The following is a 12,207-nucleotide window of genomic DNA, read 5'->3' on the forward strand; positions in this document are numbered from 1 at the left end:
ATATGAATTTTCAAAATTAAGGACCATTTTGATACACTTTAAAAAACGAGGACCCAATTGAGACATTCGTACATAAATAGGGATGTACTAAAGGATTAAACCTAATAAGAATAATAATCTAACAAACCAAACTAGGTGCTGCATGATGGATTCACGTTTCTCTTCATTTTAAACAAAACAAAAACAAAATGGAAAGGTGCAAGGAAGCTGCTGTATGCACACAAAGTCACGGCATTATCTAAAACAAAGGTAAGGATAACAAAGCATGTTGATTGGAAAATAAAAACAAGTAGGTCCACAACACTTTCTTAAGCCAAAATGAAATGAGTATTTGCTGAATTCAGAACCTCATCACCGTGCACACAAACAAAATAAAGTGAAAGCATGATATATTACTACTACATGGACCAATTTTTCCGAGAAAGTCATGTGTTGGTGGACCAAGGCTGCATCTCTTCAAGCTACTTCTTTAAAGAAAGAATTCACACAAATTTTTGCTGTGTTAACCGAGAACTCCTCCTCCACATTCATCCACTTCTTCACTTACTTTCTCCAAGCTAATTGACTAATATTCTCACCCTTGCTGCTGCAACAAATCAACGCCCAAATTCAAGATGCTAGCCGTCCACTTTTGCTGCCTTCATTCCAGCTGCACTCTCCTTCCCTCCTTCAAATATGTTCGATTCTCATCAAGGATTACTTCTCCTCTTTGTAACAAATCCTTCTCTTCCTCTCTACGTGAGCTTATCTTTGGCAAACAAATAAGCGTGTGTAGTTTACTCTTCAATCCAGCAGAAATTAATCAACATCCACAAGGTTGCACTTGGTTCATTTCTTCTCTAAACCGTGAGCTCCTTCCTCCAAATCAACAATTTTATTTTTGTGTTTTTCTTTAAATGGCAGTTTCATAATTGAAAGGTGAATCAACTCTACACATGCTACTATGCTTCTAAAATGAAGTGAATGAACGTGTTCCAGTGGTTCAACACAAGATCATGTACCTCTTTTCAGAAGTTACCGAATGCTAGAAAAGATTGTATAAATGTGCAGAAAACCAAATGGAAGATGCAATTAGAATTCAACAAAAGGAATAAATACAAGCTATTTATTCATCATGAAAACAAAACGATGTTCAGTCTTCTCAAAGAGAAACATTCAAAGTAAAAAGAAATAAACAAGTGTTGACTGGTTTGGCTGTGTGCCTCCTTCAGTATGTAACTCCAATGTATTCAACAATCAACACAGAAGCTTCCTTCCTTCTCAATCCATGCTGGTAGTCATGCTCTGTACGTTCTCTCTGGAAAAATTCTCTATGTTTTTTCTATCCGATGCCACCAGAAAATGAGAAAATGTCAATTGGCTATGTCAGATACTTCTTCACTTTCTTCAATCCATTCTCTGTAGCTAGGCTTTCACGTGAACAAACAATGGCCAAGGTGGTATGTCCGTCGTGACTTTCAAGTGTGGCCCCTTCCATTATTTCAAACCGTGTGGTAGATGCTTACCAAATTGAGTTGGCCGAGTTTTTCTTCCAGCATGTATCTCTTGGAAATTTGATAAAAGCAAAAACTAGCAATTGTAGAGAATTGACACGTACCAAAAGCTATGAGGGGACCATCTCAACAAAATTTGCTTGTCCCTACGTGATATGCTTCCAAGTAGGCCATTACCCTTTCCATGTGGCCATTTTCCTTTCCTTGTTAATTGTTGGATGGCAAACACGTAGCATTGAAGCTCATTTTTCCAAAACCAAAGAAACATTCTCCATGGCCGTATGCTTCACTTCTCAAAGGAAGAAGGTTCCCTTAGTGTGGCTGGTTGGTATAGCCGTGTGGTGTAATAATGCCAATTGAAATTTTGCTTAAATAACACTTCTTCCAATTGTCCTAAAATATTTACAGCATTTTCCCTGCACTCAATAATGTAAATAATTATTCTCAGATAATTCAAATTAAGTAAAATAAGAATTTCTGATCAAATTAATCACAATCAGTACAAACGAGAAAATACTGAACAATTAAGTACAATCCCCTGATTAATTTAGTACAGTAAACTAAGTGAAGTGAAGAAAATATTGACTCATCACTTACCAAACTCCAAGTCATCAGCTGCATCCTCAAGGCTATCATTTAAATCAAGGTCAGTGCAAGGATAGTGAACATCAGGTATGTCAATGTGCTCTACAGGGAATAATGAATCCACAACATGAGTGTGCACATGTGTATTAATATCAGAATCCAGAACAGGCTTAAATGGTTCAAGTTTTACCAATTCAAAAGCATTAAAATTTACTTGAACCTCAGATACATGAGTAGGGATTTCAAGTTTACAGTAAACCTGCTCAGGTTTTTCCTTTACTACCTCACTTGGATTTTGACCCGCTAGCTTGCAGAGCAACTTCCTTGCTTCTGTTGGGGTTATATCCATCAAACATCCACCAGCAGCTGCATCCACAAGTATCCTTTCACTGTCCAGGAGTCCTTCATAAAAATAAATCAAGAGCAAATGCTCTGGAATTTGGTGGTTTGGACAAGTTGTGCAGAGCCTGTTAAACCTCTCCCAATAATATGCCAGGCTTTCTTCTTGAAACTGCTCAATGGCAGTGATCTTCGTCCTAATGCTGGTCACCTTTGCTGCTGGAAAGAACTTGTCGAAGAATTTTTGTTGTGTTTCCTGCCAACTATTAAGAGGATACTGGTATATGAACCAGTCTCTTGCTTCATCTTGAAGGGACATGGGAAACATTTTTATCAACACTGTCTCCTTTGAAACACCAGCAGGCCTCATAGATAAACACACCAAACAAAACTCCTTGAGGTGCCTGTATGGATCTTCATGTGTCAACCCACGGAATTTGGGAAGACTCTTGACTAACTCATACATCCAGTCTTGAGAATCTGTCATCTCCTCTAGTCTAGTTCAAAACCTCTCTCAAACCTGGACTTTCACTTCAAGCAAAGATTAAAAAAAAATACGAAAGCATAACATGGAGTAAAACTAACAATTACAGTTTTTTTTTTTCTTTTTAAAATTTCAGAAACAACAGCTAAATACAAAACACAACACACATTTTTTTTTTTAAATTAACAGACAAAACACATACGACATGCATTCAAAAACAGAACAAAACATCACAACACAATACAAAACATTAACAAAACAAAAGACCTAAAACACATATCACATGTACACAAAAACTCACATAACAGAAAACAACAAAAGACCCAAAACCAAACCTTTGGTCCCCGACAACGGCGCCATTTTTGATAAAGCTGTCGCGGCCCATCAAAATTGAGTACAGATAAAATTATGCAGTATAGTCTAACTAGGAAGTGACTCCTAGGTCGTCTCTCAAGGACCAATTTATGGTTCAGTCTTAGATTTAACACGAAGTGGGGGGGTTTGTTTTTGTGATTTTGTTTGGTTGCAATTAAAACTTAAATAAAACTGGAAATTAAAAATGGTGAAGTAAAATTCAAAACGGTAAAAACTCTAAAGGGTAAAAGACAGTTCAAATAAAATAAACGCGGGAAAATTAAACGTACAGAAAACTTAAACATTGACACAAAAGTAAAAACATCAATAAAAACAAAACCGTAAAAATTAAAATTGTAAAAATGAAATTAAAACAGTAAAACGAAATTAAAACAGTAAAAATTAAATTGCTACAGTAAAAACGAAATTACAGCAAGGTAAAACAGTAAATTAAATCTGGACAGAAAACTGAAAATACAGAAAAACGAAAATACAGAAAAATACGAAATACAGAAAACAGTAAATACAGAAAATAGTAAAAACAGAAAATAAATTATACCAGCACATAATTACAGCAAAGACAGTAAATCTGGAACAAAAAATGAAATACAGAAAACAAAATACAAAAAAACGAAAATACAGTAAATAGTAAATACAGAAATTGGTAAAAACAGTAAAACAGTAAAAACAGTAAAACATTAAAAACAAAATATGAAATTACAGCAGTAAACAGTAACAGTAAAAGCATTGAATACAGAATTTCAAAATCAGTAAAACAATAACAGCAAAATACAGAAAACAAAAATACAGAAAACAGTAAATACAGAAAAAAAATTTAGAAAACAGTAAAAACAAATTCAAAATTACTGCAGTAAAATACAGAGAACAGAATTAATCAACATGCAAAAGATAAACAGCAGCAGAAATTAAATTGCATAAAAATGTAATACAAAAATTAAAATACAGCAGAAATTAAATTACAGCAGTAAAACAGAAACAGTAAAACATAATTTAAATTTCATAAACAGTAAATTAAATCAAACTTTAAATTGAAATTAAATTGCTCAAGAATTTATTACAGCAAAGAAAATGAAAATTGGAACCTAATGTGCACACTGTTCAACCGTAGCCTGCCATCTCTGTACTGTGATTTTCATCTGCTATTCCAGCCCTCTACTGTCCGTGAGCTTGCTGTCCAGCAGCTGTATTCTCTCCTCTGCTGGAAAATGTCCAGCTTATTCCCCCCTCTAAAATCTACTCTCTGGAACGTCACACACTCCCCTGCTGTCTGGAACTCTTTCACGGCACACCCCCCTCTCAATTCTTCAATCCATCACCCCTTTTATTTTCTCTAGGAAACATGCCACACGTGAGTGAGGGGGGTCCTTGCTCTCCATTCCCATGTCACCATGCATAAAAATAAAAAGAAGAAAACATAGTGCTTGACCCACTTCCTTACATGAAGTCTTGTCCTCTTTTGAATTTCTTATCACCAAGTGCTCTTGGACGTAACACACATTGATTTAAGCACCACTTCTTCATTCCAAATTACCGTGCATCTCTCCTTCCTGCTGGTGTGGGCCGTGTGTTCCTTTTTTTATTTTAGCAATCAATATATCCTCAACTAAGTGTCGTGCTGCATTCTCTTGCCCTTGCAATTCTCTTTCCAAAATGTGCCAAAAGGGGCCTTCCATCATTTTGTTGTTTGCTGAATTTTCTATGCTTTTTCACGTGTTGTCCTGCTGCACTTTCTTCCCATTCTCTTTTATCAATTAAAGCAACTTCCAATTATTGAATATGGAATGAAATGCACCCTTATTCTTGGATAAAAACTTTGGATGAAAGCCGTGGCATTATCCTTTCTTTCTTTCCAAAATCAAAATTCAAGAGCTTCCAATGAATTGCTTCAAATTAGTTCCTAAATTTTATCAAACAATTTCCCCATAATTAATAATGCAAATAATTAGTCTCAAATAATTCAAATTAATTAAAATAAGAATTATTGGTCAATTTAAGCACAATTAGTAAAAACGGGGAAATACTAGATAATTAAGCACAATTCCCTGATTAATTCTAGCACAATAAACTAAGTGAGGTGAATAAAATATTGACTCATCAGCGAGTCGATCAACTTGACTCTAATCAGATGCTGAATGCGGTACTCCAAACGTTGCAACAGCAGAATGCTGCGTTGGTTCAACAGAATACCTTTGCATTACAAAATCTTGAAGCCGCAAGGATATCGGCAGAGAACGCAAGAGTGTCTTCCGAGAACACTCAGAGGGAGTTCATGGAAATGATGACTAATGCTAGGACTCCTCCAAGTGTTTCTTCCGTTGTTATTCCTGCGCAAGAGTGGAGCTTGGAGAGCTTTCTGCAACATCGCCCAGCAAGATTTACTGGCAAGTGCAACCCTAATGAACTGATCACTGGTTTGGGGACATGGAGAGGATATTCGAAGCCAAGGGATGTCCTGATGAGAAGAAGCTAGCCTACACCCAATACTTGCTGACAGGTGAAGCTGGACATTGGTGGAACAGTGTGAAGACGATCTTGGAGAGGAACGGGACTGCTATCACTTGGGAGTTGTTCAGAACTAAATTCTACACTGAATACTTCCCAGACAGTGTCAGGTTTGCTAAGGAGATAGAGTTTCTTGAGTTGGCTCAGGGCAACAAATCAGTATCGGAGTATGCAGATAGTTTTAAACACCTGCTTCGCTTCTACACCATGTCAATAAATGAAGAATGGCAGTGTCGCAAGTTTGAGAATGGCTTGAGAAAGGATATAAAGATACTAGTGAAGGGATTGCGCATTAGAGAATTCTCTATTGTGGTAGAGATGGCCCGTGATATGGAAAAGACTAAGGGAGAACCAGAAGGGCCTCAGAAACAACAGAGCCAACCACTTTGGGTTGGTGGACCTGCGATATCCCGAGGAGGCTCCATTTCTAGAAGGACCCCTTTCTCTAGACCTTCTTCCTCCGGATCCAGGGGTTCTTCCTCTCGGTCATCGGGGCAATCCAGTTTTGCCAGTTCCGTTAGATGCTTCAGGTGTGGTGGACCACACTTCCAGAATTCCTGCCCTCAGTTAGAAGGGTATAGGAGGTGTAATATCTGCCGGCAAGAAGGACACTATGTCAGAGACTGTCCTACTACTAGGAGGGTAGGACCACAGCCAAGCCAGGCTGGCAGATCTATTCAGAGGGGTGGGCACAGACCTCAGGCAGCAGGGAAAGTCTATGCGTTGACCGGAACTGAGGCAGCCAGCGCAGGTAATTTAATTGTCAGCAGTTGTTTGTTATTTGGAGCTTCGTGTGTGACGTTGTTTGATTCGGCGGCGACACATTCTTTTGTGTCTAAAGCTTGTGTGGAGAGGCTTGGTTTAGTTGTCAGAGAGCTTCCGTGTGATCTGGTGGTGTCTACACCAGTAGCTGGGTTATTCAGGACATCTAATGTGTGCTCCAGGTGTCCTATTGAGGTAGAGGGCCGCAGGTTCAGAGTGAACCTTATTTGCTTACCTCTGCAGGAGTTAGAGGTAATTTTGGGAATGGATTGGTTAGCAGCCAATCGTATTCTTTTAGATTGCGGTGGTAAGAAGCTAATATTTCCCGAAGAAGATGAAGACATGTCATTATCGCTCGGTGTATTGAGGAAGGACATCTTCGAGGGTGCCAGCTGTTTCCTAATCATGTTCCATAAGGACGGGACTCCTAGTTTAAATTCTTCAGCGCTTGTGAACCAGAGTGTAGACCTTCTGGTTGTGAATGATTTCATGGATGTTTTCCCTGAAGAAGTTCCTGGTTTACCTCCTCCGCGAGAAGTAGAGTTCTCTATTGATCTGGTCTCAGGAGCAGGACCAGTATCCATAGCCCCTTATCGGATGGCTCCAGCTGAGCTGGTTGAGTTGAAGAAGCAGATTCAAGAGTTATTAGAGAAAAAGTTTATCCAGCCGAGTGCTTCACCGTGGGGTGCGCCAGTATTACTAGTAAAGAAGAAGGATGGTAGCTCGAGGTTGTGCGTTGACTATCGACAGCTGAATAAGTTGACGATCAAGAACAAGTATCCCTTGCCAAGGATTGATGATCTGATGGATCAATTACACGGGGCTACGGTATTCTCCAAGATTGATTTGAGGTCGGGTTACCATCAAATTTTGGTGAAAGACGATGATGTGCAGAAGACAGCATTCAGATCCAGGTATGGCCACTATGAGTATGTGGTTATGCCTTTTGGTGTGACTAATGCTCCAGCCATATTCATGGACTATATGAATCGAATTTTCAGACCCTTCTTGGACAAGTTCGTGGTGGTGTTTATAGATGACATACTTGTTGTCAACACCCAATTTCGTCCGGATGGACTAATAGGTTTGCTGTATTTTATTTTCATCATGAGTGTAAAATAAAAAATAAAAAAAATGAAAAATAATGAATAATAAAATAAAACAAAATAATAAAATAAAAAAAAGAACAGAGCGTTCGACCTTTTGCTGTGCGACCGAGCCGTTTGTCCTCTTCTCTGAGCGACCGTTCGTCTTCTACTCTGCACAACCGTTCGTCCGCTACTCTGAGCGACCATTCGTCCTCCACCATGCGTAACCGTTCGTTGTTGACCAATATCAAGACGCTCGTCCTTTACTGGTCTCACGTTCGTTGTTCGACCCCAAAGACGTTCGGTCGCTCGTCCTAAATTGTTCAGCTATTCGGTCTGTGGTTGAACGTTCGGTCTATTTGTTAGTGAACGTTCGGTCATGTTTACTTGCTATTGGACGTTCGGTCTTAATGTGGTTGAACGTTCGGTCTTGATGTTGTAGAACGTTCGGTCTTGATGTTGTAGAACGTTCGGTTTTAATGTGTTTATTGTTGAACGTTCGTGAACGTTCGGTCCTGTTTTAGCGTTCGCCCAAACAGTAATAATTTTTTTAGATGGTCGTTCGTCATTCTATCGTTCGTCCTTACCCCATTTTCCTCTTCTACCGCTCGTCCAGGTCACTCCGCCGTATACCGTTCGTCCTGAACGCTCGTCCTGACCGATCGTCCTGATCACTCTCTCGTGTCTCCCCTCCGGCCCTAGTAATGATTCCCACAATCTGCCAACGGTCCACTTCTACCTTCTCCCACTTCACCAACCATCCAATTATGCTTCCAACTATTCCACCAACCTAATAATTTCTGCATCCTCCAATCGCAGCTTCCGACACTCCTCATCCTCCAATCATAGCTACCGACACTCTCATCTCTTACTGTGCTGAAGCCTACATAATTCACACGAGGAAAGGGAGGGGGAAGAGGGCCGAGGGGCATTGGCTCCCTCTGAGCCCCTCACCCGTTACCATCTCCATCTTCATCTCATTCTTCATCCTCACAGCCATCACAACACCTCATCACCACAGCCTTGGGGGGCACTGGCTCCTCTCAGCCGTAACCACAGCAAACCATTTCCTTTTCACTCCCAACTCCACGGCCAAACACCAAACCAGGATTCACCACACATACTCCTATCCCATTCACTCCACAGAATCATCTCCGCATCACACAACACTCAATCCTCCTCCATTCTCTGTCAACAGGGCCAACACCCATCATCATTTTATCCAGACCTCACGGCCACCACACAATCTTCAATCACCATCCTTCCACCCAACTTCCACTTCATCTCCCCAACATCAAAACTTGAAAATTCAATTCTCCACCCCTCACAATACTCACTTGTATTCACTGGAAATCATCAAGAACCACTCGGACAAACCCACCACCGAAAGCATCACCATTTTGTCTACACTGTAACCCAATCAAAACAATCAAGCACAGAAGCAGAAAATAGATAGAAGAGAGGGAGAGAGACCAGAAGCAACTCGCGGCGGTCTGCTTGGAGGAGGCGGCGGCCAGTTAGGCAGACGCGGCACAGAGACATCGGAGACGAACCCCTCCCTGGGTGGTCGGCGTACTGGCAGCGGCTTGGGCCGCAGCTGGCGGCAGCCGTTTCTGGCTGAGACAGTGGCGCGCGTGCGTGACGGGGTGGAGATACCTCCGTTGGCTACTTTGGAAGAAGACTCTAGGTCTCTGTTTTGAGTTGAGATTGTGGAACGAAGGAGACCCCAAGGAATGTTGGCTGAAGAATGGAAAGGCCTTGGGCCTCTTCTTTTTTATTTCTTTCCGACCCAACTCTCTCTAATAAATCAAAAAAAAATAATGATACTAAAACATTTTCCTCCTTCACGCACCCCCTGTTTTCTCACCCGCGCACCCCCGCATCTATTCCCTGGACTCAGACCCATCCAAACCCTTAAACAAAAAAATAACTTTATCTGCACCCACGGTTTCATGTTTCACACCCCGTTTTTGTTTGGGCTTAAGCCCATTATGTGCAAACAAAATAAAAAAAAAAAGAAAAAGGAAAGGGGAATTGGATCTGACACACGTTTCAGGATGCCCTTCTGTTTTCATTTTTACACCCCTGACAGACAAAGGAGCTTCAAATCTACTCTCTGCACTCCGGGTTTTTATCTCTGCACCCCCTATTCTTGTTGGTTTGATTCTCTCGCTTTGTTCTTATATTTTTATTTCTTTATGTAGCCCTTTGTGTTATAACTCCACTCTTGTATATTGCATCTTATATTTTGTTGGGTTTGTTCATAAAAAATAGGTTTAATAGGTTCGGAGGTCCCTATATTTGTGGGTTCGTTTCAATTGGGTCCTCCAATTTTGAAAGTGATCAATTTGGTTCCTAATTTAACAAAATTGAGTCAATAATACCCTTTCCGTTAAATGTAATGGACGGCGTTAACTTTTTAAACATGTAGCATGTTGAGGCATCCTTTTATTTGCAGGTTGCACAGTTTTATTTGAAGGATGCTTCAACATACCACATGTTTAAAACGTTAATGCCGTCCATTGCATTTAACGGAAAGGGTATTATTGACTCAATTTTGTTAAATTAGGGACCAAATTGATCACTTTCAAAATTGGAGGACCCAATTGAAACGAACCCACAAATATAAGGACCTCTGAACCTATTAAACCTAAAAAATATAAACAAAAAATAAAATAAAACAAACAAAGCCGTGTGAGTGCTCGTGCGATCGTACGCATCAGCCTAGTGCTCATTACGCAAAAATTTAAATATTACATCAAAAAATACCAAAAAAATATAAAATCTTCAAAAACCAAAAACATCCACATTTTCAAACAACAAACAATCTTTCTGGCCAGAACTACGTGATCCTTGATTCTCCATCAAAAGTGGAGATACGTAGGAGCAAGGCTAGTCCTTGTCAGGTTCATTTCCCCAAAAATCCAAATTTATCCATAATCAATCAAACAAATCTTTCAAACAATTTTCAAACAAATTTTCAAGCAGTTTTCTACAAGAACTACGTAACCCTGATTTCTCATTCTGAATGAGAATACGTAGGAGCAAGGTCAATCTTTGTCGGGCACAAAAAACTAAAATATATTTTGTTTCTTTAGAATTTTTATTTTAGGGGATAGTTAAACATTTTGAAAACCACATCACATTCGCATATTTAGTTAAAGGTACTGCCCTAGGGCAGGCGTTGTAGGGTGCTAATACCTTCCCTACACGTAACCGACTCCCGAATTTAGAATCTCATTTTCGCAGACTATGCCTTATCATTTTATGGTTTTTCCGTAGTTTTCCAGAATAAACTATGGTGGCGATTCCTAAAAAATCTTTTTTTCAAACCCCTGCGTTTTCTTTTTCGGATCGTTGTCCCGTCGCGATTCCGGTTGCGACACTTGTCTATTCTAAAACTTGGGAAGAACATGAAGATCACCTTAGGGCAGTGCTTGAACTGTTGAGAGAAAGAAGATTGTATGCCAAGCTATCCAAGTGTGAGTTTTGGATGGAAGAGGTTCCTTTTCTTGGGCATGTAATTTTAGCTGGAGGAATTGTTGTCGATCCCGCTAAGGTGCAAGCAGTACTTCAGTGGGAGAGACCTAAGACTGTTACAGAAATCAGGAGCTTTGTGGGTCTAGCGGGCTACTATCGTCGTTTTATTGACAGCTTTTCCCGGATTGTGGCGCCGTTAACAAAACTGACTAGGAAGGATCAACCTTTTGTTTGGACAGACTGTTGTGAGACTAGCTTCCAAGAGCTAAAGAACAGATTGACTAGTGCACCAGTTTTGGTTATCCCTGACACAGATAAACCTTTTGAGGTTTTTTGTGATGTGTAACACCCCAAAATTTTTTGCCCTTTTAAAAATCAAAATTTAAAATATTACAATAATACAATTACGGTAACACCCCGAATCTCAAGCTCAAATCTATACAAAAGTTTACAGCTCAGACTTAACAGTAAAGATGACATTGAATCCTTTTGATTCGTTCTTCCATCTCTTCCTTCATTTGCATAGGATCACGCGACAATCCTTCAACTTCTCCCGTATAACATCACACATTATACGATCATCGCATTCACATGCACAAACAAGCAAAGTAAGGGTGAGCTAACCTGAAACACATCATTTATGAAACGTGCATAATTATTTCAATACAAAAGTCATATAATAATTAAGTCAGACATCCTCATGCCAACGTACCACGATTCCTGTTGGACACTCATCCCACAGTACCCAATAATCAACCTAGTACACAATAGACTCTCATCCGGATGATACATTGATGAGTAACTCAACGGAAGGTTCTCCACTTGTTATACCATCCTTAGTCCCCTCACTATGTCCAAAATCGGCGCATAGACCAGGACATCCTACTACAGTACCCTCAACATCAATATATACACAGATACCATATCATTACTGAATCGAACGCTAAAACAACGAACTTCTATTATATCGAATAATGTTTACACGAACGTTAAGATTGATCACTTAGGCTCGATACTAAACACCAAACGTTATTATACCGGATACCATTAGGTCGAATACCAAAAGATCAAACGCTAAGTAAAATCAAGTACTTAGACT

General features: G+C 39.7%; 2 protein-coding genes across 2 annotated transcripts; one reads left to right on the forward strand and one right to left on the reverse strand.

Moving 5' to 3' along the window:
- Window positions 1-996: 996 nt before the first annotated feature.
- Window positions 997-4,052, reverse strand: LOC148193544 (uncharacterized). The gene is made up of 2 exons (XM_088098108.1): window positions 2,091-4,052; window positions 997-1,909 (listed from the first exon to the last, which is right to left on the reverse strand). Exons 1-2 carry the CDS (start codon window positions 2,902-2,904, stop codon window positions 1,896-1,898), a joined length of 828 nt encoding a protein of 275 aa, XP_087954234.1. The 5' UTR covers window positions 2,905-4,052; the 3' UTR covers window positions 997-1,895.
- A 1,349-nt stretch (window positions 4,053-5,401) lies between these two features.
- LOC148193545 (uncharacterized) lies at window positions 5,402-7,580 on the forward strand. The gene is made up of 4 exons (XM_088099449.1): window positions 5,402-5,687; window positions 5,771-7,268; window positions 7,332-7,454; window positions 7,508-7,580. The coding sequence occupies exons 1-4, from the start codon at window positions 5,402-5,404 to the stop codon at window positions 7,578-7,580; spliced, it is 1,980 nt and encodes a 659-aa protein (XP_087955575.1).
- The last annotated feature ends 4,627 nt before the right edge of the window (window positions 7,581-12,207 follow it).

This window comes from Vigna umbellata, chromosome 9, assembly GCF_029865625.1.
Source record: "Vigna umbellata cultivar VRB3 chromosome 9, Vumbellata_1.0, whole genome shotgun sequence".
Classification (NCBI taxonomy): domain Eukaryota; kingdom Viridiplantae; phylum Streptophyta; class Magnoliopsida; order Fabales; family Fabaceae; genus Vigna; species Vigna umbellata.

Excerpts from the sequence above, each read along its gene's own strand:
- LOC148193544 (XM_088098108.1), bottom strand. The coding sequence starts at position 2,904 with ATGACAGATTCTCAAGACTGGATGTATGAGTTAGTCAAGAGTCTTCCC.
- LOC148193545 (XM_088099449.1), top strand. The coding sequence starts at position 5,402 with ATGCTGAATGCGGTACTCCAAACGTTGCAACAGCAGAATGCTGCGTTG. Across the intron at positions 5,688-5,770 it reads CCCTAATGAACTGATCACTG|GTGAAGCTGGACATTGGTGG; the intron begins GTTTGGGGACAT and ends ACTTGCTGACAG. Across the intron at positions 7,269-7,331 it reads AAGAAGGATGGTAGCTCGAG|GATTGATGATCTGATGGATC; the intron begins GTTGTGCGTTGA and ends TCCCTTGCCAAG.